Source organism: Halichoeres trimaculatus, unplaced genomic scaffold, assembly GCF_033239565.1.
Source record: "Halichoeres trimaculatus isolate MK-OKI-2021-1 unplaced genomic scaffold, fHalTri1.1 fHalTri1_scaffold_13, whole genome shotgun sequence".
NCBI classification, from domain to species: domain Eukaryota; kingdom Metazoa; phylum Chordata; class Actinopteri; order Labriformes; family Labridae; genus Halichoeres; species Halichoeres trimaculatus.
This window is the reverse complement of record NW_027437191.1, coordinates 24,638,514-24,664,181: the sequence shown is the minus strand read 5'-3', so window position 1 is coordinate 24,664,181 and position 25,668 is coordinate 24,638,514. Positions and strand designations below refer to the sequence as shown.

Below are 25,668 nucleotides of genomic sequence, written 5' to 3'. Positions count from 1 at the left end.
CAGTCGGCTGACGCCAGCTGGTCGCCCTGACATACAGAGAACACTAACAACCTGAGCAGGTCGTATCAGCAGCTGTATTTTCCTCTGTCAGGATTATTTCCCGCGGTCAGGTTTTTTGGTCGGGTTTCCAGGTCAACACCTGCCACAGTCTGAGTCTCCTCTGTCCTGACGGTACAGGAGCTCACACCCCCAACCTGTCAGGTCACAGCAGCAGCAGCACAAAGAGGGTGATCACACATGTCCTGGGTTTTTCCTGTCATTGCACCCTTAAAGAGAGTCCTGTGGAGAAATGAAGCACTGCAGCGTTATCGGTGAAAAGACTCTTTCAAAGGCGTCAGGAGCGTGTGAGGTCGCACATGTTTCCCAGCAGGATGTTCTCTAATGAAGCCCCGTAAAGACTATTACGTCATAAGAGCACTCAGGTGCTTAAATGTCCCAAAGATAGGTATCAATGAGGGATTCCCATTCATGTGCTCCTCCTTTTTATACCATCGAGCTGGAGTCCTGCCAGGTTATTAACAAGCTCCTGTTTGACGCCTCAGACTTAATTACATTATCCTCCACGGAGGGAGCAGCGTCCTGAGTGAGGTTATTAAAAAGTGTTTCCTGCTTTTTACAGATGCTGCCTGTTTTCGACAAACTTCAAGGATTCAAAGGCCTGCGTGTGAGGCGCATCAGGTGAGCATCGCAGATATTAAAGAGGTGTGAGGGAGCAGAGGGGGGAGAGGGGGATGAATGCTTGAAAGCCTAATCTAATCTCCAGCGTGGCCACCGCGGCGGCAGCGGCGGCGAGACATTCCACTGAGCCTGGATAATTTCATTAAATTTGAAATGAGCGGATCGTTTGGCACAGACAGCCATTTGAATAGATAAGAGGCGGCTCATCGGTGGGATTGTGTCAGAAGCTGCTGCGGGCCGATGTTTGGAGGCATGACTAACGAGACTGAAGACAGGAAGAGAGTTTTTACTTCCCCTCTCATTCAGGGAGAAAAACATGATGTGATTTCTTTGCACTCATTGTCCAAAACATTAAACCACTGAACACACATCATCACTTTACAACAGCACCTGTCAGAGGTTGGTATACGGCAGTAAAAAGACATGTTGTCCTCCATAGGATGAGAGCTTTCTTCTTGAATGGAACAAATACAGTTGAAATAAAAGCCCCGCCATATCGTCGTCCCTCTGATAACACTGACAGATCCACTGTCAGGGTCGGTACCACACCTCTGACTGATGTGTGATCACTATCGGTGCCAGCAGTCATTTTAAGAGGAGTTGGTGAACAGACAGAGTATTTTAGTGCTGTCACTCACTCCTGACACAGACACAAATATTGTCTGTAAATGATGAATCGAGGAGCTTAAACACTGACAGATACATGAAGACGTCACTTCCTCGTCCTCACAGACAGACTGTGCATGTGTTTAGGGACAAATGAGTGATTTCAGAAAGAGTTCTTGATGTTCGAGAACTGAGGACTCAAAGGTCCTGATAATTTCTGCTCTCTGAGGATGATAAGTTTTGGTCTGAGTCATCAGATCATCTCTGCCTCAGGTCATTACACTGTGTTTCAGAGACCTTCTGACATCAGGATCATATTCATATATATTCCTTTTTTTGTTTGGTTCCAATTTTTTCTGTTTCATTCCATTAGCTTTCATCCATTTCATTCGTTTCATCTAGTCAATTCCACGTCATTCCAATCAATTTCCTTTCAGCGTTTATATTCTGTGCCATTTCATTGGTTTTATTTGATAACATCACATTTTGTTTAATCAAGTCCATTTCATTCCCTTTCGTCCATTAATTTTCAATAACACCATTTTTTACATTCCAGTCTTTTCCAGTCCTTTTCATCCATTCTGTTAGTTTGATCTATTCCAATACATTTCATAAAATTCCATTTCGTATATTCTGTTCCATTTCTTTTATTACTTTTTTCAATTCACTTTCTTCCATTCTATTTCACTTCTTATATTCCAATTACTTCCATTCAATTTTTTTCATTCCTTTCCAATTCAGCCTATTCCAATCCATTTCTTTCATTTCATTCAGTTTCTTCCATTCCATTCCATTTTATTTCTTCCATTTTTTCCATTTCATTCTATGTGTGCCATTCCACTCAATTTCATTTCTTCCTTTTTCCCCATTTCATTTCATTCCAACTCTGTCAATCCCTTCTTTCTATTCAGCTTTAATCCATGTCATTTCTTCAATTCTAATCCATTCCATGTTTTCTATACCATTCCATTTCTTCTGTTTCTTCAATTCCATTTAAATGGCTGCGTTTCTATTACACCTTTACGCAAAATAAAAGCGATATTTCTGAAGTTTTGATAAAGAACAATTTTGCCTTGCCATTACAACCAGAATTGCGCACAACTTAAGCAAAGTAAAACATATTATCCGTCTGGACGCTGCACTCATGATGATGCCGATCCTTGAACATTGGTGTTTTTATTCACTGCTTAAACTATCGGCCGTGATCACACTAACTAAAAAAAGGCATGAACAAAACACTGAATAAAGATCATCATCCCCAGCTTACATACACTCACCACCATCCTGCCACTGTGTGGCAGTTAAGGAGGTGAGGGAGGTGCGTGGTTATGACAACGTAACATTTTTGCGAAACAGGTTTTTTCCATTGCACTTTTGTGAAAAGCTTCAATATCGAAACTTCTGAAAAACGACCTCATGAGAGTGTAAAAACTTTTTATCAAAATTTGAGAGGTTTTTCGAAAATGTGACGTTCCCATTATCGTTTTTTAAAGCGTTTTTTTACGTTTTGTGCATTTCTAGGTGTAATGGAAACAGCTAATGTTTCCAATCCAGTTGCACAAATTTACACAGTTACTGAAGTGTGAAGATCCTGAGTCTAAGTAACAGAGGTTATCGCATCTATCGGAGCTTTTAATTCACATTATTTGTATGAAGCTTTGTGTGTACATCATAATTTTTTTCCAAATTTCCTTTTGAAGACATTTTTTTATTGGATCAATGCTTTATATTTTGACACTTCTTCCACTGTTTTCATTTTTTGAAACAGCTTTTCAGCTCACACAGAGCACAGACACACCCACTCATTGTGTTTAGTTGGAAATAATAGGATTTAGGTTTTAAAGCTTGTTGGACTGTATTTAGTGTGTTCAGCGTCTGACTCAGCTGTGAGCATTTTGTTGGATATAAATGTTCTCGTTGTTTGCCCTGGGATTAAAATGACTCACAGATTCATAAAATTATCAAAAACCTGATCCGCAGGCTCCAGATGAAGCCAATTAAAGGAGCTTTTGGTGGCTCATGGTATTTATTTGAGCTGTGTCATGATTTATACGACTTAAAACAGTGTGTGGCTGTTTTAGTCTGGATAAATGTTCATTGTTTTGTGTAAAGGTTGTTGAAGCCATTCATGTTTTCTCTTCTTCTTCTTTCTCCATGCCAGTGAGACTCCGGACACCGATGGGTAAACCACACAGAATAAACACTTCCTGTCACCCCCCCCCCCCCCCCCCCCCCCCCGTGTATGTGTAGACTCCAGCAGGTCCACACTTATTTGGATCTGAGTCAGGAGCAGAAAAGAAACAAAAAGGAAGGATTACTCAGCTCAAAACTGTCCAGACAGCTCTTTAGGAGCAGAGATTGCTCAGTGACCTCTAAGACGCAGGAAGCTTTAAGTGATTCTCCCTTTCGTCGAAGGTTAAAATGAGGCGTAATGTGCTGATTGTTCCTCCAAACTCTGTCTCAGTCCTTGTCGTTCCCCTCATTATCGAGGAGGCAGGTGAGCAGTGAGACAGGAAGGCTTGTGGATCCAGTAATTGTCGAGCTGCTCCCCTCCTTGTTAATTTGCCTTCCCCTGCGGTGTCTGACGCTGTCATGGCCAATAACGGGGAGACGAAGCCTCAGCGGGAGCTCGTCCTCTAATCTCATGAAGGATTCACAGCTACTCCTGCTTCTGTCTGCCAAACTGCAGCTCTCACGAGACAAGGAAAACCTCCCCAGAATCCCATTAAGTGTCAGACTATGGGGTTATACGTCTCTCTGCAATCAACAAGTCACAACACTAAGTTTATATTCACAACACATATGAAAATATCTGGGTGTCAGGATGGGAGACAGATGTTTATCATTCTGGTAATATATCCTTCTTCTTTGGGATGACTTTGATACAGCTAGTCTGTTTTTTACCTCTTTGAAATTTTTAAAAGTCTCTTTTTTGGTCTGACCTTGGTGTTTGAGGCCCCTGTCCATCCGGTGTGTCACATACTTGTTAGTAAATCTTTTTACAATAACCTCATCACTTCAGCACTTCCTGTGAAGATCTGGTGAAGATCTTGCGCTACTGGTTCTAACACAAGATCTTGCTGAAATAATGAGGTCATCATACAAGGACTCCCAAACTGCTTCATGACACGTTGGAAGGGCAGGAACCTCGAATACCACACTCTGCCCCTGTGCCCCGAGACAGCTGGCCAATTAGATGTTGTTTTTTATTTAAATCTTTTCAGATGGAGGCTGTAATAAGGGTTTTCTGAAATACTAGTGTGAGAATATAGATTTTTTTTTTTACTTGTAAATCATGGAGGGACAATATAAAGAAGAAAAAATGCACAATACCCCGTCTTTAAAGTGGCAGTAAGGAGTTTCTAAGTGATCTTTGAAAAGTCTCCCTTCTAGATATATGCCTGATTCTAATCCACGTTCTAAAAATGAGATTATCAGCACCAGTATTGGTTATTTCTAAAGGCTGCTACTTAGCTTCCTGATCAGGTCAGCCAGGGCCGGATTGATTGACAGCGCGTCAAAGCCTCTATGACAACACCACGCCGGCTGATCAAATTAAGAAGTGAGAAGACAGATCTGTGCTTTTCTCTGCTAAAAATGATTCCTGTGATTAATTTTGTAGTGATGGTGAACACAGGAGACTAACTGACAGACAGAAAAAGGGCAGAAGAGCAGAAGAAAGATAAACAGGGGTTGATAGAGGCCGAACTAAAGGCTAAAAAACAGGCTAGAGGCTAAAACATGAGCTAAAGGCTAAAACACGAGTTAAAATATTTGTAATAATGTTCATTCTGAACCACAGTCAGCAGTTATTCTGCAGTGGTCTCAAACTTGAGAGTCTATCAATAAAATGAAGAGTGAGGTTACGTTAGCTCTACTTGGTAGATGACTGGCAGGACACGACCAGGATCCAGTAACGTTATAATGATACAGACACGTCTCAGAGCACCAAGCTGTGAGTAGCGCTACCTTCAGCCAGCAATTAAACTACAAACTGACAGTGTTAGCTTGTTGTCACGTATCAATCTGTATATGTATGGCTACGTAACTGAGGATGAATAGCTTAGCTCATTGCATTGTATCTGGTAAAAAGTTGTCTTGGCCAAAGACATTTTTTTTTTGATCCGATCTATGTTACTTTCCAAACCAAACACCAAACTTCATAACAGTGTGCGTAAGACTCCAAGCCAGAAGGTGGCGCTGCAGTCCAATTAAAACAGGTCATTTCACAGCATGTTAAAGGTAGCTTGACCCACTGCAAATTACGTACCAGTATCATCCAAAACATTGAGTTCCAGCTTCAAAAAGGCTGAAAAGCAGTGTCCTCTAAGTATGGGACTGAATGCGTCCACAAAATCGCCCTGAAATATTCAGGTTTTGGAAGTTTAGGGTAAGACTGCTGCCTCGTACATGAGTTAAATGCATCTTCTAAAACCAGTAGAAATGTGGGTGAGGTTAATCGTCTTCGTATAAAAAGTTGGAAGCACAGTTTCCTCTTTGAGAAGTTGAAACTTTAGTATATGTGAGGTGCAGCTTTGCGCCTCATCAGAGCAGAGATAAGAACAAAGAGCAGCTCTTGATGTGTGAAATATATGCTGGCTGATGAAATAATGTGCAACAGGTGAGCTGAATTTAACATGAAGAAGACTGCGTGCAAACATCAGAGCTTGATGTTCTTAGGTATGGTAGCTTGTCATTGAAATTTTAGCACCACGGACCTCAGGAGGAGACAGTTTACAGACACAGTCAGGTCTTTGTAGACAAAGAGCTGTCTGAGGGTGTTTGAGACGCAGAAATCTAATGAAGAAGGCTTTTGTTTGGCAGACAAAAGAAACAAAATCCACATCATCACTATTCTAATCAGAGATGCATCTCTGCCAATCGGCTCTCTGATGACGACGACAGCTGGGAGGAATACTGATGAAGCTCACAGTTTTTTTAACATAAACAACCTTTTCTGTCATTTTGTGTTAGTTAGTACATGTTTAACATCCTTTCAGTGCAGTTTTACATCCCTCTGTGTCTTTGTTGTATCTAACCCTGACTCTGTGCTCCCCTCACTCCCTCTGTCCGACACCTGCTGTGTGTTAAACTCCGCTCTGGCTCTCTGCACTTCACGCTGAGAGTCCAAATCCCTTTAATCCTGAGTCATTTAGAGTTATTAACATTTCCATTACCTGTGACACTGACAAATTAGACCTTTTGTGTTGAATATCTCCAAATAAATGGAGTTATAGATTAGATTTTTACCGGCCAAAAGCACAAAATCGCCTCGCCGCTCGGCCCGTATCTGCAGAGGGTTGATATAGATTAGAAAATCAATGGAGTTAGGGTGAAGAATGAGAGCCATCAACTCAGACAGATAATATCTCCTTCTCAGGCTGGGAGGAATCACAGTGCACTACTCTCTGCTCTTTGAGAATAATATCCATAAAATTGGTGCTGAGGTTCTGGGGACGACCGGGGCGCCCGACGTTTCCAGCAGCTCGGTTCTCAAAGCGATGGTGACCAAAGCTTTACGTGAGGATGCCTCGCTGCCCATCGATCTGGACTCTCTGAGCTTTGAACGAGGTGAAGTGGTTAAGTTGTGCATTGTGTCACTTAATTTCCTTAACGTCATAAATCCCAAGTGTGCCATACTTAATTATCTTTCATATTTTTAACAGAGTCCGTCCTCCTTCCAGCGCTGACATACACCTCCTCAGTAAATATACCTAAAGAGGTAAGTTTCACATAGTTTCACATTTTCATATTTTGTGTTCAAAACAAAGCAAGTTAGAAAACAGTTTGTTCAAATTAACTAACAACTGCCAGCGAACACATCCATCAAACCCTGAACATCATTATCATTCTGCAGGAGTTTGTCGGCATCCACATGATAATTGTTCATACATTATGCACTCTATGTTTTCATCCGCCAGCTTCAGAGAAAATAGACTCTTTAATCGGTTTTATTGGCGTGCAGTTTACAAAAACAGCCCAAACTTTGCCAATAGGGCTCAGTCGCTTTAGATTTAGAGTTGATTTTCAGAGAATTAGTGCTCCACTGAGTTTGACTTCTACACTTTATGGAAGTTTTTGTTGAAGGAAAAGTTGTGACATATCACAACACACAATAACACTTGCTTATTTTTTTGGTTGTTTGGTTGTTTTTTTTGTTTTGTTTTGTTTTTTTGTAGTTTGTAGGACACGGCCCCTTTTTAGTTTGCTGTAACATCAAATAGAGTTTATACAGAGCACTGAAATCTGTCTCAGTCATGAAGTCCTGGCGTTTCCTTCTTTTAGGTCAAAACAGGAGTAATAAAGCACATGTCAGATGTTGGTATGCTGTTATCAACACAAACCAAAAGAGTTGTGTCTCCATAAAACTGAACTCCTTCAAAACAGACCATGTGATAATATTTTAAAATCAATGTCTGCTTTTTAATTTCTCTCAAGGCTAAAAGTCCCTTATTCAGAGTCCTCCTTATTGTCTGAGTGCCAGTGAGCCAGAAGATCAGGAGGACTGTTTGTCCAAAAAGTCTGTTTGGCGGGAAGGCCATTAGTCAGAGGGCCTGTAAGTCAAAAGGCCTGTTAGTCCGAAATCCCTTAGCCTTCTGATTTTCTGACTAATGGGCCCTCTGACTCGTGGCCGCTTTGATCTCCTGACTAACAGGTCTTTTGACTATTTGCCCTGTTACGTTTCGGAGAAGTGGGCCTTCCACTACACAAATCTTTTTAATTTTCTAACAGCCTTTCTTACCAAAGGGCCTTCTGATTGTCTAACGGGCCTTCTGATTTTCTGATTGACAGGCCTTCTGACTAACAGACCTCATGACAAGCAGGCCTTTTGACTAGCGGGCTTTCTGACTGACAGGCCTTTAGATTATTGGACGAACTGACTTTCTGACCTGCAGGCCTTCTGATTCTCCGACTAACAGGCCTTTTACTAATGGGTCTTTTGATTTTCCAGCTAAGAGGCCCTCTGACTAACAAGCCTCTTGAGAATAGAGTGGATCTTCTTTCTGCTGCTCACAGTGTTTACTCAAGAAGGTTTCATTAATTTATGAAGGCTTTAACTCTGAAACAATGAAAGCACCATCACATGAGTTTCTACTGCAATTGCTGGGCTGGAGCACGTTGATTTCATTGAACGAAAAGAGGAACAGCATTTTGTATGGGTTTTCAAACCGCCATCTTGATAATTTCCTGGTGCAGCCTCAGCAGTAATGCACCAAGCTTTTGTTCAACTATCTGATCCCAACCCTCACCCCGGGTCCTGAGCTTTGGGAAGAGATCCCAGCAGCCATAGGCGGTTCAGCTCAGCCTCAGAGATGGGATGATTCTGTATGCTTCCAATGAGGAGGTGGCCCAGGGGTAGAGTCAGAGTGCAATGGGGGGATTATTTATCTTATCTGGCTCTGGGAATCTCCCTGGAGGAGCTGGAGAGGGAGAGGGATGTATGGGCTGGCAGCCTGCTGCCTCTGCGACCTGACCCCAGATAAGCAGCAGGAAATGGATTAGAGGATGGATTCCTCGAATCGATGATTTATTTGGTGCAATCACAAGGAAATTGGAGAAAGTATTGTGTAACACCAGCGCATGAGCTGACTGGGAACAAACACGCTTTAATTAAAGTAAATAACAGCTCTCATGTTGACTTCACTGACTATCACAGTGTTCAAATCATGAAGCCTTTTTTCAGGCTTGTGAAAAAGATCTAATCAGAAAAGGCTTCTACGTGAATAAATAAAGGATATTTATTAAAGTAGCAAGAGTGGTGGTTTAAAAAAGATGCTGATATGATTCAAGCTTTTAGATTTACATTTATACATAAACTCTGGTTATGACACAGAGCTGACAGCCTCTTCATTAATCACACCATAAATCCATCTCCTCTCAGTCCACAGAGTCTGAGTCACATGAGTTTGAAGTTTCACCTGAAGAGCCAGAAGCTATTAAGCCTGAGCTGGTGGTTCCCCTAGACGACACCGAGCAGGAAAACGCCCTCGTGACCCTGGCAGAGCCCTCATCTCTCCCGGATCATGAGATGATGGCTGTGACTGTGGGGATGGCAGAGAGCAGCCATCCTCCCCCTGCCTCTGAGGATATTACTGATGAGTCAGAGGCAGTTTATGAGAGCAGGCCTGAGCCCTCGAACGAAGAAGAGGAGGAAGAAGAATTGCCAATCATTACACACGAGATTGAAACCATTCATCACGACAACACCGGTGAACTTGTGAGGCACTACATCCCGACTCCTCCGGAAGATCTAGAGCTGGAGACAGAAGCTCCCTACGTCAGTTTGTCTCCAAACCTTATATCAGAAGAGGACCTGGCTCCTGTGGATGAAGAGGATCTCACCATGGATGTCGTTACGACGACCACGATTGATTTATTAACCACAGCTCCTGCTGTAGAGGAGCAGGAAGTCACGGTTACAACACTTTCAGAAGTCACTGGACAGCCGCCCACCCAGCTGATAGTGGAGGAAGACGAGGATGTCAACGCTCTGCCAGATGAAGATGAGGATGTCGACATTACAGAACCTGAAGCACCAGGTGTTTCAGAAGCTGCAGCTGAACTTCCAGAACCAGATGAAGAGTTCGTGGATGAACATGCTGAAGTAACTGAGCCAGAGGAAGAGGAACCTGAGATTGAAGAAGCCAAAGTAACAACACCAGAGGTAGTGGAAGCTGAAGTGTTCCCACCAGAGGAAGAAGAAGCTGAAGAGACAGAAGTACAGACAGTTTTAGAGACGGAGGAAGAAGAGAGTGAAGAGGACGAGGTCACAGAGCGAGAAGAAGAAGTACCTGAGGTTCTAAAGGAAGTGGAAGACGTGGGTGAAGATTTAGAGACAAAGGTAGAAGTAGTTGAAGAGAAGGTAGAAGACATCTCAGAACCGGAGGTAGGAGAAGCAGAAGTTTTGGGGACAGAGGTAGAGGAAGCTAAGGTTTTGGAACCAGAAGAGGAGGAAGCTGAGGTTTTGGGACCAGAGGTAGAAGAAGCTGAGGTTTTGGGACCAGAGGTAGAGGAAGCTGAGGTTTTGGAACCAGAGGTAGAGGAAGCTGTGGTTTTGGAACCAGAGGTAGAGGAAGCTGAGATTGCAGAGCCAGATGAGTCTGAGGTAAAGGAGGATGAAGATGTAGATGTAGAGCAAGAAGAAGAGGTATCTGAAGTTTCAGAGCCAGAGGAAGAGTTAGATGAACAGGAGGAAGTACATGAAAATGTAGAGCCAGAAGAAGAAGAAGTTGGTCAAGTTTCAGAACCAGAAGAAGAGGTAGCAGAACCAGAGGAAACTAGGGAGAGTGAGCTAGAACCAGAAGAACCTGAACCAGAGGTTAAACTAGTTGATGCTGAAGCTGAGGTCGTTGAGGGAGAAGTCCTGTCGCCAGAAACAGAAACAGTTGAAGTAACTGAGGAAGTGAAAGAAGACGCAGAAGAAGAAATGGCTCCAGGTCCAGAGCTTGATGAGGTTTCAGAAAAAGCTCCAGAGGTAGTTGAGTCAGATCTCGGTGGGGATGTAGATGAGGTTCCAGTTCAAGAAGTAGAAGAAGAAGAAGAACTAGCACCTGAAGTTCCTGAGCTGGAATCAGAAGTTGAAGTGGAGGAACTGGTTGATGTTCCTGTAGAAAAAGAAGAGGAAGCTGTCATTGAAGAGCCAGAGGAGGAAGTTGCTGAAGAAGATGTAGACATAGTACTAGAACCAACACCTGAACCAGAAGGAGCACCAGAAGTTGCAGAGCCAGATGAGATAGTCGAGGTTGGAGAACCAGAATTAGTGGCTCCAGTTCCTGAGAAAGAGGCAGAAGAAGAACCAGAAGTACCAGAGCCAGTGGAGGTTGTAGAAGAAGAGTTTACAGTTACAGAAGAACCAGAACCTCCCAAGGAATATCCAACAGAGGCTGTGGTTATTTATGAAGAAGAGGAAGAGGCAGCAGAGATTCCTGAAGAAGCAACTCAACCAGAAGAGGGTGGAGATAATGTTGTTCCTGCAGTACCACAACCAGAAGAGGAAGTAGTTGTTGAATCCCCAGAACCAGAAGAGGAAGTAGTTGTTGAATCCCCAGAACCAGAAGAGGAAGAAGCCGTTGCAGAACTCATCCCAGAGGAGAAGATAGTGACACTTTTAGAACCAGAGGAGGAAATAACAGAACAACCATCTCTATCATTTACGATCATTCAACCTCTGGACAGTGTGGAACATCTCCACTTTGAAGAGGATGAAAAGTTTGAGCTCTTCCCTCCAGTCAAACCTGAGACTCCCTATCCACACGAGGAGGATAACCTCACCATCGTACCTGTGGACATCCAGCCCTCTGAGCCAGACCACGAGTACCCCATCATCGATGACTTTGTAGAGGAGGATGAAAGTGAAGACACAGAAGTGGAGAGCGAAGCTGCTTCTGTGACACCTCCAGAAATATCAGAGAGTGATGCGGGGACTGAAGACACCTCCGATTTTACAGGTGAGGGAGCATCATTTGATGACTGGTAGAGCGTATAATGATGGATGTGTTATTCAGGGAATATGCTGATAGAGATGTTCACTGACATTACAGGAGATAATTAAAGATCAGCTTAATATGTCCAAGCTTTATTTTAAGACTGAAAGGTGATTTACCTTTTTAACTGCTTAAAACCCTTTGCCTGATTGGGAGCTGGAAGATCTGGAGGGCTTGACACTTGGCAGTCTACTCCTCTCATTGGATATTCCACCGGAGGCAGCTTGACCAGGAATCATAAATTTAAAATATGTCTGATGTTCCAGATCATAGTCTGCAATGGTAAAATAACCGTATTGACTCTGCAAACTTGAGGATTATTTGGATGTTTAATCTGTTACAATGAGCCCTGAGTCAGACCATGCCCCTGTTTACTTGGAGAGGAAAATCATGCCCTGAATCAGGCTTAAAAGTATGTAGTGTTTTCTCAACTTTCATCCGTATTTTTGGCGACCACCATCATTGAGCTTCATCATACATCTTTAGAAACAAATGGGTTATATAACTGAAACTACATCCATTTTTTAGATAACATATGGTACCAATATGACATGAACAGACTAAAACACAGAGGTAGCCTAAATCTTTTCAACCCAGGGTTTCTAAAGATATGTTACAAACCCCTTCAGAGGCGTTTGGCATACCAGACTTACCTGAGCTAGTTGTTAGGATAATCCAAAGGTAAGTTGAGGTCATAGCCTAGCTGTTTGATGCCAAACTGTGAGTTTAATTATGTGCCCCCTTTGATTAAAACCAAATAAATTACTTCAGAAAGAAATCACCAGAACCAAAAGTGTCATAAAGAAAGAAAAGGAAGAAAGATGTCAAATCTTTTTATTTGGCTGTAAATTTGACAATTTTTAAATGGGCTCCATTGGATTTTTTTTCACTTTTGGGACCAGCCTCAAGTGGACACTTGTGGTACTGCAGCATTCAAATTTTGGCGGTGACTTACTTTATTCCTTTGCTTCAGATTGTTTTGTGATCATCAGACAGATTTCAAGGATGATTTTTTTTACATTGTTCAAATAGAAAACCGGGGGTTAAAATTGTAAATTGACAGTTTCATTTCTTTCAGTTATCTTTACAATATTTGAAACTCTCATGTCTTTACTCATCTCTTGTGCTGGTATTTTAAAGAGGTGACAGCTCCAGAAGAGCCGGAGACTTTGGAGGACACTGATGCAGCAGGAGAGCTGCCAGAGGAGACTGACAGCAGTGTAACTCCCGAGCCAGTTCCAGACCTCTTCACAACATCCGTCTACGTGTTCGCACCCATCCCAACTATAGACTCTGGGCTCTTTGAAGTAGCCGAGCTTCCTGTAATCCCAGAGGAAGATCTCACAGAGCCAGAGCAAAGTGAGCCAACTGTCGTCATTATTGATGAAGAGTTGGGAAAGCCAGTGCAGAAAGGACTTGAAAGCCAAACCAGTATCCCAGCAGTGACTGAAGACATCATTGATGAGTCTGTCAGAGATCTGGCTGAGGAGTTAGATAAAATGGACATACCGGCCACAGATTCAAGTCAGCTGCTGGAAGAAGGGAGCAGCTTTTTACCCGTAGAGGAGCTCACCACTATCAGCGTCACTGCCCCACCTCCTTTAAGATACTTGACTACACCTACGATGACAACAGCAGGCCAGGGGAAGGAGCTGGTGGTGTTTTTCCGCTTGCGAGTCACCAACATGGACTTCTCTGATGACCTCTCCAACAAGACATCACCAGAGTACCGATCCCTTGAGAACAGGTTCTTAGAGCTGGTGAGTAGAACAGAATCCATCATGAACATCACAGCACAACATTTACCTCAAGTTAAACAACATTCAAACCAACTAAATACTGATCGAGTGATTTAAATAGGAAGAAATACATTTTAAAGATTCAGTCCAGGGAGTTATAACATTTTTATTTATTTATTTTAAACACAATGATTATGGCTTAAAGTTAATGAAAACACTAAATTCAGTATCCCATAAATTTAGAACATAGTTCAAAAGTTCAATTCTGTAAACTATTGTTGGTCCTCTGTGTGTTCTGGAGTCCAGACGCAGACAATAATCAGGGAACTTTGAAGCACCTTTGCTGACAAGCTTTATGAAATACTGACTTTGCACCTGCCCGCAGCGCCAAAAGAACCAATGGATGATAAAAAGACAGTAATATTTTAGTGCTCTCAGTCAGGAGACTTACTAGACTTACTTTTAACATGCTAGATAGATTAAGTACACACAGAGTGAAGCATCTATTGTTGTCATGGTAATGATAATGGCTTATAGTTCATGAAAAGACGAAATTTAGCATTTCATAAAATGATTTTCAAAAGGCGTTCAAATAGAATTTATACAGAAATGTTGGCCTTCTGGCCCTGGGTATTTTGGTAGCGGCCTTCAGCTTGTCTATGTTACTGGGTCTGGAGACTCTGATGGTTTCTTTTAGCCTCGTTTCCACCAAGCGTTTCAGTTTGATTTGTCTTGGTAAAGCACACACTTTGTGGTGTTTCCTTTGGCTAAAACTGGGACAGGTCCCCAAATTACTGATCCGTACTGTCACACTTTTTGTTACCCTTCTGTTGGGGTGCCAGACATAGTGATCTGACCCCTGAAGGTGGAGCTGGAAACACTGCAGTCTGTTGATTGGTCAAAAGAATCATCACTTCATGTACAACAGCGGCAACTGTATTTCTCCTGGCAGCACACAGCCTTTTCAGAAACAAAGTTTGATTTTACTTGGTAACAAAGAGCCACATGCCAATCACAAAGAAGACAAATTGCTGGATGTCTTTTGTCTTTGTTTACTGTGTCGCTTTTTTCTTCTTTGTTGGTTTTATTAGTGGGGTACACTGTGTTGTGCTGCTATGGCATCATGCTATTACATGGAGAGAATCAGGCTTGACCAGTACCAAACTGTGCTGATCCATATCAGACTGCTTGGTGGAAACAGGGCTTTTGGGATTCTAGATTTTGGTTCTTTTGGCGCTGTGGGCAGGTGCTAAGTCACCATCTCCATAAAGCTTGTCAGCAGAAGTTCTTCCAAAGTTTCTTGATAATCACCTGAACTGTCTCTGAACTTTAAGTGGCGGCTATGGCTCAGCGGTAGAGTTGCCCCCTTTCAATAGGAAGGTCAGGTGTTGGATTTCAGCTCCTGCAGTCACGTGTTGAAGCGTCCTTGAGCGAGACGCTGAACCCCAAGTTGCTCCCACGTTTACTCAGTTGGAAAGAGTGGAAAAGTGCTTTGTAAGTACTGGTCCATTTACCATTACTTCAGAAAAGTGTTTTTCCACTATTGACGAACATTAGTTTCCAAAGTTGAACTTTGGTTGCAATGTTTTAATTTTAAGAGGTATTGAATTTTGTGTTTTCATTAACTGTAATCCAGTCATCATATTTAAAAGAAATACATGGTTGAAATGTTTCACTCCGTGGGTACTGAGTGAGTGACTTTTTGAAATGTACTTCTGAAATTAATCAACTTTTCCAACATATTCTAACGCATTGAGATCTATCTCAAAACTGGGCAATGCACCAAAAAAAGCCCAAATTTGGATTTTTATCAAGGGGCTTGATGGATTTAGGGTACCCCAGACCAAACCTCCTGTGACTGGGGCAGCAAAAGCTAGGGTCCTGAAATGGACATCTGGATCTGTGGTTCTGAAAATGGGGGTTGGGAAATACCTTCACCGAAAAATTTCCAAAAACTATTAACATCCATTATTGTTGAAATATAAACAGAAATATGAGATAATTGTGATAACAAAGCACAAAAACAAGAAATGTTTGATCTGATTTCAACATTTCTTTGTGTCAATCAAACCATAACCACTTTGGTATCAATGGAGGCAGTTTCATTTAGGATACTATTTGCTCATAGGTTGACTCATTTTAAGCAAATTGAATAAATGGTCAGAATTGGTTAATTTTGCATTCTTTAGTGATATAAATGTTAAGGATGATGTTTTCTTAAATTTTCTAAGCAGGTCACTTTGTGAGTAACAGAAACTCTTCAGTCCCATCGTACAATCTGTTCCCTGTTTGGATGAACACTCTCTGTTAGTCATTGGTCATAAATTTGCATGTGTCAGAGCTTTGGCGTGTTTCTTTGTTGGTGAAATTCCTCTGGCATTAAGAATCAAACTTTGTTTTTTTGTGTGGCTCCGCCCCAGCAGAGCTGTGAAGAGAAGCAGTAAGTTTTAATGGATTTGGTCTGTCTATAACACCATCTGTTGGCTGTCCCACTCTCCTGGTTCTCAATATCTCTGGAAAGCCTGCGGGGAATAAAATCCAACCTGGCACAGTCAGAGTTTGGCATGGATAAAAAAAAATATGAAATGATTGGAAAATGTTAGTCAAATTTAAATTTCAGAAGCGACTCTGACCTCTTGGTAAACCTTCATACTGGCTGAAATATAAACCCAGATGAGACTTAAAAAATCCTCTTCGTGTGACTCAATCAGCCATAAATATCTGAAAGGTAGAATAAAGATGTGAGGCTTTTATTTCACAAAAGGTTAAGGATCAGCTTCACTTTGACGTCACTTTATCTTGGAAAATGATAAAGGCCATTATTTGGTCCAATTTTTATAACGTCTCATAGTTATAAAACCAGACAGTCTCAGAAATGTGTGGAGGGATCTTTTTGAAGTTTGTTGCAAACCTCCAATTATGTGACTGTCACAACAGCAAAGCAAGGCAGATTTAAAATATATTTATTAGGAATGTCAAATTTTCAGATTGATTCACTGGACAATCATGTTTTGTTTTAAGATTTTAGATCATTTGGAGCAAATACTTAAAAACTCAACAGCTTTGACTTTGGCACAACCTAGAGGTTCCCAATCTTTAAGGCTGGCTGGCTCATATGGAGTCAACATTTCCCCTCCCCTATCCAAAACACTCAAGCATGCATGCTTTAGAAGTTACCATTCAGATCTTAAAACCTATTCTAGTCTTCTATTTACAGGCTGTGCAGGTTACTCAAAGGTCGGTTTGATGTTGATGGTGTGACTCCTTTTCTATTCACCTTCAGATCACAGATGGTTCATTTCAATCGTCCCATACTCAGTGTTTCTATTACCCCAGCTCTTAAAAGGTGTCCCATCTGTTCGGTAAACAAAGGATAAAAACAGCAGCGATGACCTTCACTGCTTACATTGTGAGCTGCTCTCAGTCTCTGTGATTTAAGATCCCTCTCATACGATACCTGTAAAGGAATGGGAGTTTACAAATGGGAGTCTCGTGACCTGAGGAAATGAAGTTCCTTTGCTAAAGCTTCCGACAGCTGAGACAACTGAATATAAATCAATTTGTCGGTGTGACCTTTCCCAGAGTTTCATTAGGACTTAAACAGAAACTCAAAGACGATTAATGGAGCCGAGCAGCTGCCGTTCATTTGTACTTTTGTTTTCCTTCTCAAAGAGTTCCCCCAGATGCCCCCCGAGTCAGACCCGTGGCTCGCCAGGATGTGAATGGATATGTTTTGATGTTCTGAGTGAAACAAGGAAGTGAGGGAATAATTTCAGGCTCAGGCAGGTACAATACGGCCTTCATTTTTACTGCAAACAATGACGGTGCTAAATTAATGAAGCAGGGAGAACGGTGCAGCAGGAGACTGTGCTGCTGCAAGTTATTGTGCATCGACTCTTTGTGACTGAAATACTTACAAACTCCAGCCAGCTGCAGAGTTTATTGTCACTCAGAATTACTTCAAATGAGAAGAAATAAGTCATCTCTTTTTCATTTTCTTCAGATTTGCAACATCACTTTGGATATTTAGGTCATATTATGTTCCCAAAGGGGTGAAACTCTTCTTTCCCCCTCTTTTATGAGCCTCCACACCCAGCCTGGAGCTCACTTGCTCCTTTTATTACTCGGTTGTTTATTATTGCCATTTACTCTCCTCTGAATGTCGCTCTGATTAGCCTATTCTCCTGAAACAAGTGTGCGAATCCTTTAAATTATAAACCAGCAGTTTAACTCGGATGCCCTTTCGGCTGCCTGCTTTCAGTCGGTTTAAATCTTTCGGATCAGAGCTGATTTCTTTCTGTGGCTAGAAACTTTTCTTTAGATACGAAGAATCCTGTTTACTGTGCTTCATCTGAAGAGAATCAGAAATCAGACTTTAATTTCCTTTTTCTGTGCTGAAATATTCAGAAACTGTGAAAAATAACATCAGAATTTCAAATTGATTTATGTGACAGAAAAAAATACTCAAATACTCATGAATTAAAACCAGCCAATGTTCTGTATCAAGTGCTAGCAGTGTTGACACAATGGTTTCAGTTTGGTTTAGTCGGAGAACCACCTGTTCATTATAGATCTAGATGCAAAGGAACTGACACAGCATTTTGATGTCATCTGTTGACTATAGGCTCCAAAAGTCTGCATCAGAAACAAATGGGTTATGTCACAGATGCAGCATCCATATATCACATAAAGAAATCTAATAAAATATTTTTGCCTTATATTTTAGTATAAATTCTCCTAATGGACTTAATATGAGCCACATTCACCTGACATGTCCGGATCAATGTCTTATTACAAGTATTGACTGTGGTGTTCCACAGGGAAGCGTTCTGGGTCCCATGGGGGACTAGTTAGGATCAAGAGACTTGACAAGTAGTTTATTCTTACCCTGTTGGCAGATTTTGCTTCTACACCTAATGCGCGATTCAGACATAATTTTTGTCTTGAAATGAGACTTTTTCTGGATTTGTCAAGTATATGTGAGTCATATTTAGCCTAATAAAACAACTTCATCTGAAAAGTCATCAACACTCATACTTAGAGTGTGGCTTTTGCAGTGTTTCAGATAAATTAGGTTTCATAACTGAGATTGAATATGATATATTTTATAATTTTATGTAATAGAATATATTATACAATGTATTTGTATTTGAAATATAATACATACTTGCTTTAAGACTGATGATAAATCATGCATTCATTACACGTTAATATATGAAGGTTTTGTATCTTGAGTTCCTTCAACTCCCTACTGGTGACCTTCAAAGCCAATTCTTTGTCTTTGCCAAGGACTTACCTGAGATCTTCTCCTTGATCGATACTGAAACCACCGTCATACATCTGTTTCTTTAGGATGTTCCCAGTGGCTGTTATTAGAAAGCTGAGACTCCATCAGGAAACCCCAGGTGTGAATATGTGAATATTAAACGTGCAGAGTCAGCATCCCTCTTCTGTGTTCCTCAGAGCCTCTGCAAATGTTTTAGACGTGAAAAATCTGAGTGGAACCAAAAATCAATCTGAACACGTGTGTGCTCGTGTATCTTTGATCAGTTTACCAATTCTCCTGTGTTCAGGCTGTTAGCGGGGAGAAAATGTTGAGACCACAGTTTCCTTTAGATTGGAGTGGATAAGATGGAGTGTGGCTTGTATCCTGTTAATTGTGTTTCTCAACTGTCCCTCCACACCACAATTAACAATTGAAGTATCGATTGTATGTATTTAGGAAAAGCCAGAACAAGGTGCTCCTTAGAGGAGCTAAAACATCCAGTTGTTGTTGTTGATTGTTCCTTTAAATGGTTTCATGAACTTATCTAACCTTACAATCCTGCAGACGTACTGTTAGTGTTCCTATGAGTTGGAGAAAACTGTAAAAAGACAAAAGAAAAAAACAATTACAGAAAAACATGTCTGTCTAGTTGTATTTTGCATTTGAAGCAAGTTTTAAAGGAAGCTGAACTTCCTGTGTGATGTAATGACATCAGGGCTGTAGATAATCACATTAACAGTAAACCCTCATCTCCAAAACATACGCTCCACATCTCTGTCATCAAACCATTCAACGTGCCCTCTCATCCCGCCGCCTGCTTTTTAATAACCTTTCCTGTTTCATACGGCAGGTAACCATGGAAACAATACTGATGCTTATTGTTGCATTGACTCTAAACGAGTGTGGGTCAAACAGACAACAATGCTCTGCATGCAGCTTTAAACACTGCCTCTGCTTCCTGCATGCTAAGTGGCCATTATTCAAGCCGTGCAATTTACTCACACGCCATTATCCTGCGCTACGAGTTCAGAGGATTGACTCGTGGAAATCAAATGACACTCCTCTCCATGTTCTGACTTCATCTCAAGATTCAAGGTTCAGATTTGTTATCAATTTACAGCATAATGAAATGTCACTGTGACCCATTTTACTGTCAGTGTTACACACACAGAGGTGATTCACAGAAGAACGAATAAATCAGTTATTTAACATGAAAATTGAACAAATCAGGTCAAATGAAAAGTGAAGTTACATCATATCAAACTTTAGAAGTGGTACAGCTTTATTCGATTTTTAGAGAAAAGCCATTGTGAAGAAATTCAAAATTAACGTCTTTGTTTTATCACTTTGAATTCATTAGCTGTGTTTGCTCTTTTAGTGTTGTGCATTAATGAACAAGTGAGCCAACAGTAAACAAATACTAAACTTCAGGGAGGATCCAAAGTATTCAAGACTTGAAGAGTTCTGTGTTTTATGCATCGTCTGTACGGACAAAGTTTCTGTGACATCACTTGTCTTGTAGCCATTAGTCAGTGGTTATAATTACGGATGGGTACCAAATTTGGTACATTTGTAAGTACTGTGAGGGAGAGGAAGGGTAGGCAATTTTCCATGCTGGACATGAACACAGCATTGCAAGGTTATATTTTGAAGACTAAATATGTCAAATTAAAAATTGAGGTTGTCTTATTAAACAAACAGATATTTTTTACCACATAAACACAAAAAAGCACTGAAATTGGTACCATAGAGTACGGATACAAATTGCCAGGCACCGGGCTTTGTCACCATATTGTCTCAAAACTCACCTTTTTCGCATAGCTTTTAATTTAAAATAACAACCCCCAGTACTGAACTTGCTTTTTCTCTTTACCTTTGAATTGTTTTTGCCTCGTCTTCTTTTTCTATACATGTCATTCTTTTTACTGTTATCTCATTTTTTTTTTGTATCTGTTTTTAAACTTGTTTTTTATACTGCTTTTACCTTGTAAAGCGTCTTTGAGATCTTGAAAAGCGCTCTATAAATAAAATGTATTATTATTATTATTATTATTATAAATGTAAAAGGCACCGATTCATAGTTATGATACTGAAAAAGCTTGACTAAATCTAGCTTCATTCAAGTTAGGATGAGGCGGTCAAGCCAGCCATTCCCTTATATGCGCAAAACTTATAAGTTTATAATGTAGAAGATAACAAGTTAGAAAAAACCTCCTCTATGGAATAAATATCCTATCTTTAATCAAGAGCATTTTTAATTGATTTTAGAGCAGTATTTTATTGTTTTCATGCTCAGATTTCGTGATTTTGTCTCTCAAAGCTCTACTCTTGCACTCAAATTTGCTCTGCGTGTGCTCAAACTGTGTCCTCTTGCTCGGTTACAATTCTGTGCACATGCTCAAACTGTGTCCTCTTGCTCAGTTACAATGCTGCTCGCTCAGATTTCCTGTGCTCACAGATCTCTGTCTGCTCGCGAATGATTTGTGGATCAACCAGTAGGAGGCCAAGTAGTATTGACCAATCAGAATGTCCCTGTTTGTTTATGGGTGCGTTCGCTGTTTTTCCCGGAGTGTTGCATACGGGCGGGCACTCTTTCAACCTGGTTTATCACCTCGACCTCCAGGGCTGTAATAAATGTGATTTCTTTAATTTTTTTGTTTACTTTTGGAATCAAATATCATTCAATAAATACACGAGCGCCTGTGTTTTTACTGAAATAGTTATATTGTAGAACCATAACCGCATGACACAGTGCTCTTTGCAGAGCGTTTGGTCCTGTCTAGCTTCATGATGGTGACATTGTTTTCTCCACCAGCACACCACAAAGAGCACTGTGTCATGCAGAGCAAATTTGAGCGCAAGAGTAGAGTTTTGAGAGACAATATTACAAATTCTGAGCATGAAATCAATAAAATACTGCTCTCAAATCAATTAAAAATGCTCTGGATTAAAGATAGGATATTCATTCCATACTTCTCCTCCTCCACGTTCGGTGGGCTCTGTTTGAGAAATTATCTTTTCAGCCTGGAATCATGTTCTGACTCAGGCTGTAGACATGTTGGCTTTTTGGATAGCTGTGTATGTGGTTTCCAATGTTTGTGCAGATGGCCTCTAGTGGACACTTGAGGAAATGCAGGTTTACAACACTTCCCCATGGGCTTCACATTTTAAGAGCCAAGGTCGCCGCTTGGTTTTACAGCAGCCCAAGTCGGATTTATGGCACTTGACAGGTATTGAGCATGACCTGAGTGAAGTAGTTTAGCTACAGTTAGCAATGCTGTTGTCGACAGTTGTTCGAATTGTACAAACAAATCAGGACAGATTCCAACTAGAGATTAGCAATTCAAGCCAAAAGACCATTTGATAGTGGCTATCATTAATTTGGGGATAAGTCGACCCTTCCTTTAATGATTCCATTTACAGCTTCTGTTCCGGCGTTCGTAGCTCTGTAGTTTCCTCCATTTCTTAATCTCAGAGCTCTGTACCTGTACACCCATATTTTTTTGTTTGCTATTCGATGCAGTCACCATTCTGTCGATGCAGTCAGCAAACAGCTTTAAGATGTGCCACAGCCCTGTGTGGTGGTAATACTGTAATACCAGCAGGTACAGGGGCAATTAAATAATGTGCTCTTTACAATGAGATAATATTAAATATAGATTTTAATATCACAGCCTATCTTTTACCCCCAAAAATAAAAATCTTGTGTAGTTTCAAAGGGTTTAGATTTTTAAGAATGCAGAGTAATTCACCTTTAGTGTTTGTTCAGTTTCTCTGCCTTTGTCCATTTTATTTTAGGCAATTTTCCCTGATGTTTGGGTGTTTAAGTCAGATCCTTAAGCCAGACATTCATCAGACAGATTGTAGAGATTTAAGTGTTCTAATTTTTTAAAGCTTCAGATTTTTCCCAAAGTTTCATTTTAATTTTCTCGGATTTTCCATTGAATCTCTGTTTATATTTTTATCGTAGAGCACAAGAATTCACTCAGTTTAGGAAATGCCAATGATGGAGGACTACAGACTTATGATGATCGAGGTGTAGCTCATTTTGGTCAGAGTGAACTGAACTTTGAGTCTCTAAATATGTATATAAGTATATACGTACATAATCTATCCAATCCAACTCTCATCCTCTCCATCATCTGCCTCCTCTCTGTGTCCTCAGGTCTGCTGACGACAGTGAAAAATGAATTCAGTGAGTGAAACTCGCGGTTATTATCACATGAATAGAATATAATGGCTCAGGCCTATATATTGCCCTGTAAAATAAAAGGCTTTAAATCCTTTAGAGGGCCCCATTTTCTGAATAGATTCTACTATTCATCTGCTGAACGGTTTTGTTAACTGCATCAATGGAGGTAATTATGTATGGCCATATGGGAATTAGAGAAACAAAACTGTGGAGTGTTCTGTTACTTTCATTTTAATTGTGTGCCGTGCAAAAATGTAGCTCCCTCTGAGGCTTTTTGAAGAGAGTGTCTGTGAGTCAAAGTTGATTTAGAAAGACTAATTTGTTGATGTGGTGTTTATTTTGAGTTTAGGTCTCTAAAAAAGCCAAGATGGTGACAAAAGAAATAAATGAAGGCAGCTGATGACTAAAACAAACTGAGGCAATCGTTTGTCATCTCGGTGAGGAGCGTGCCGCTTAACTGCGTCTCTCCAGTAAACAACATAATCACATCAGTGGCAGTCGCTGCCACTTATAAATGTATTTATCATTATGAGACACACGCAGGCATACAAACAGAAGCCCCAAAATAAATGTCCTTTTCTTGCCTTAAACATTTGTGAAATGCAGGAAAAGTTGTTATGATAAACTTTAGATTTATGGAGTTAACTCTTGATCTGCAGCTGCCTGACTGGGTTTTTACATCCGACTGAATCCTCAATAAATCAGCAAACTCAGCCTCATTTAAAAATACAAAATCCTACAAATATAACTTTATAATCCCAGAACCATTGTAACGCAATGCTAAAGTGTGACGTCTGATCTTACCCCACAAGCTTGTGACATTATTGTTTGTCGTTTTTGTCAAAAACTACCCACTTTGTTGCAGAGAGACTGTCTGAGAAACAATTCGGCCTAAAAATCTATAAAAGACAGGATTATACTTTTTTTTTTTGTTGTTGTTGTTTTTTAAGAGGACATAGAAAGGCATACGGGCCCAGGATGCTCCCAAGTGGAACACCATCATCAGCACTACATACCAAGGTTACAAAAACATCCTTACATGATTTAACTACCTAAAATGTGTTGATCTCAATAAATCTCAGTTATTTAAGCAAGACTACAAACTAACTCATTATGTAACTAAACAATTAAAGATTTAATAAATATCCCCACTAAAATCTACTTTTTCTTCAAAACTTGCTAACGTTACTAACTATAATGACTTTCTTACAATACACATGCAGCTAGATGGCTGGGGAAAAAAAAAAAACAGAAAAAAAAAACAGAGACTCTCATGTGAAAAACTTAATATTCCTTCTGGTTCCTGCACCTCTGGTCCACAGTACAAGATTTTAGGTTTCAAATTTTTGTGGTGGTTTATTAATCTAGTGACATAGAACATTAGCTAAAATACAAATTGTGCCTAAAATTTTAAATTAGACAGTCAGAAACTGAGCCAAACAGAAGTTTTTCTAAAACTTGGCAGGTGAATGCAGCTCATTTTACTTTTATATATTTACTCTGTAAAAAAACAATATCCAACCAACAGTAAACCAAACAAGTGGCCAACCCACTAAACATTGGACATCTGATCGTCGTGCAGATGAAGTGTATAACTCGTCTGTCAGTCCAAGACCAACCTCGGACATCTACACAATAATCAAACTAGGTCTACTATTTTAACGTCTAACCATAAGCCCACTTGAACGTCAATGTGCAGTTCATCTGAATGTTTTCTTCCAGTGTAATTTTTGGACGTCTAATTTTAAACATTACTGTTGACTCAGAGTAAAATTTTGTTTGTTGGTTTCCCATCCTAAGGCTGTTATGTGTCATCCCATTTCCCGTAGCTTCAATTGGCTCAGCATCAGGTTTGAAGTGGAAATAATGCCTTCATACGTATCTACAGTAACCGTGCTGCTGAGAAAATTAAGTGAAGCTATAGGGGAACGTATGCCAACAGTATGCGGCCTTCTGAAACTGGACTACAGTTCTGCACAGAAACTAGAAGTAGGATAAAAACAATGATAACAGGAAGCTGTTGTATAGAGCTACTGTGGGCATCATGAATGGATGTCGTATGAAGAAACAGTCTGCAACGCCAAGAGACCAAAGTTCGACGTCCAAAACTGACGTTGAAAGGACGTCCTTTGAACGTCTCCTTGTTCAATGGGAACTGACCAGCCAACTCACAAACCTACCAAGTGCTGACTTGGTGAACCTGATTAGTAAGTAAACTAAGTTAACTTGCTGCCTAAACTGATTTTCTAAAAGAAAAAAATGAACAAAGGGACTAAGGAGTTCAGTCTTGGAACTAGTTTGCTCAGTTTTAGCACCAACCAACAGATCACTGCTCCTGGAGAAGTAAACAGAAATGTGGTTAACTGGCATCAGATATGGAGGCCAAGACTATCTCTTTGAATTTTTTATTTGTTCCATGAGTGATTAAAAATTACCCACTGCTCACAGGCCAAGTATAGGGCACACTTCAAATTTGCACCCCTGGCCCATGCACCCAAGTTCAAGAACAAAAACTTCCCTCTGAGCAAAGAGCCTGACATCCATTCTTCAAGAACAGTAACTTAACTTTACAGCACAAACACTGAGGCTGATTTAACTCAGTATCTCACAGATTTCTTTAATAAAAAACACACTTTCTTTTGACTGCGGCCTTGATTTAGTTGCCTGTTTAAAAGCAAGCTTTTCATCTCTTTCACCACATTG

General features: G+C 40.6%; 1 protein-coding gene across 1 annotated transcript in view; it reads left to right on the top strand.

Annotated features, from left to right (window-relative positions):
• The window catches only part of impg1a (interphotoreceptor matrix proteoglycan 1a), a 65,570-nt gene that overhangs the window by 22,083 nt on the left and 17,819 nt on the right, over positions 1-25,668 (top strand). Inside the window, exons 8-13 of the mRNA XM_074685883.1 lie at positions 620-678; positions 3,446-3,466; positions 6,665-6,855; positions 6,951-7,006; positions 9,167-11,732; positions 12,909-13,528. Of these exons, the coding sequence (XP_074541984.1) occupies positions 620-678; positions 3,446-3,466; positions 6,665-6,855; positions 6,951-7,006; positions 9,167-11,732; positions 12,909-13,528 (3,513 nt within the window). The remainder of the gene's footprint in view (positions 1-619; positions 679-3,445; positions 3,467-6,664; positions 6,856-6,950; positions 7,007-9,166; positions 11,733-12,908; positions 13,529-25,668) is intronic.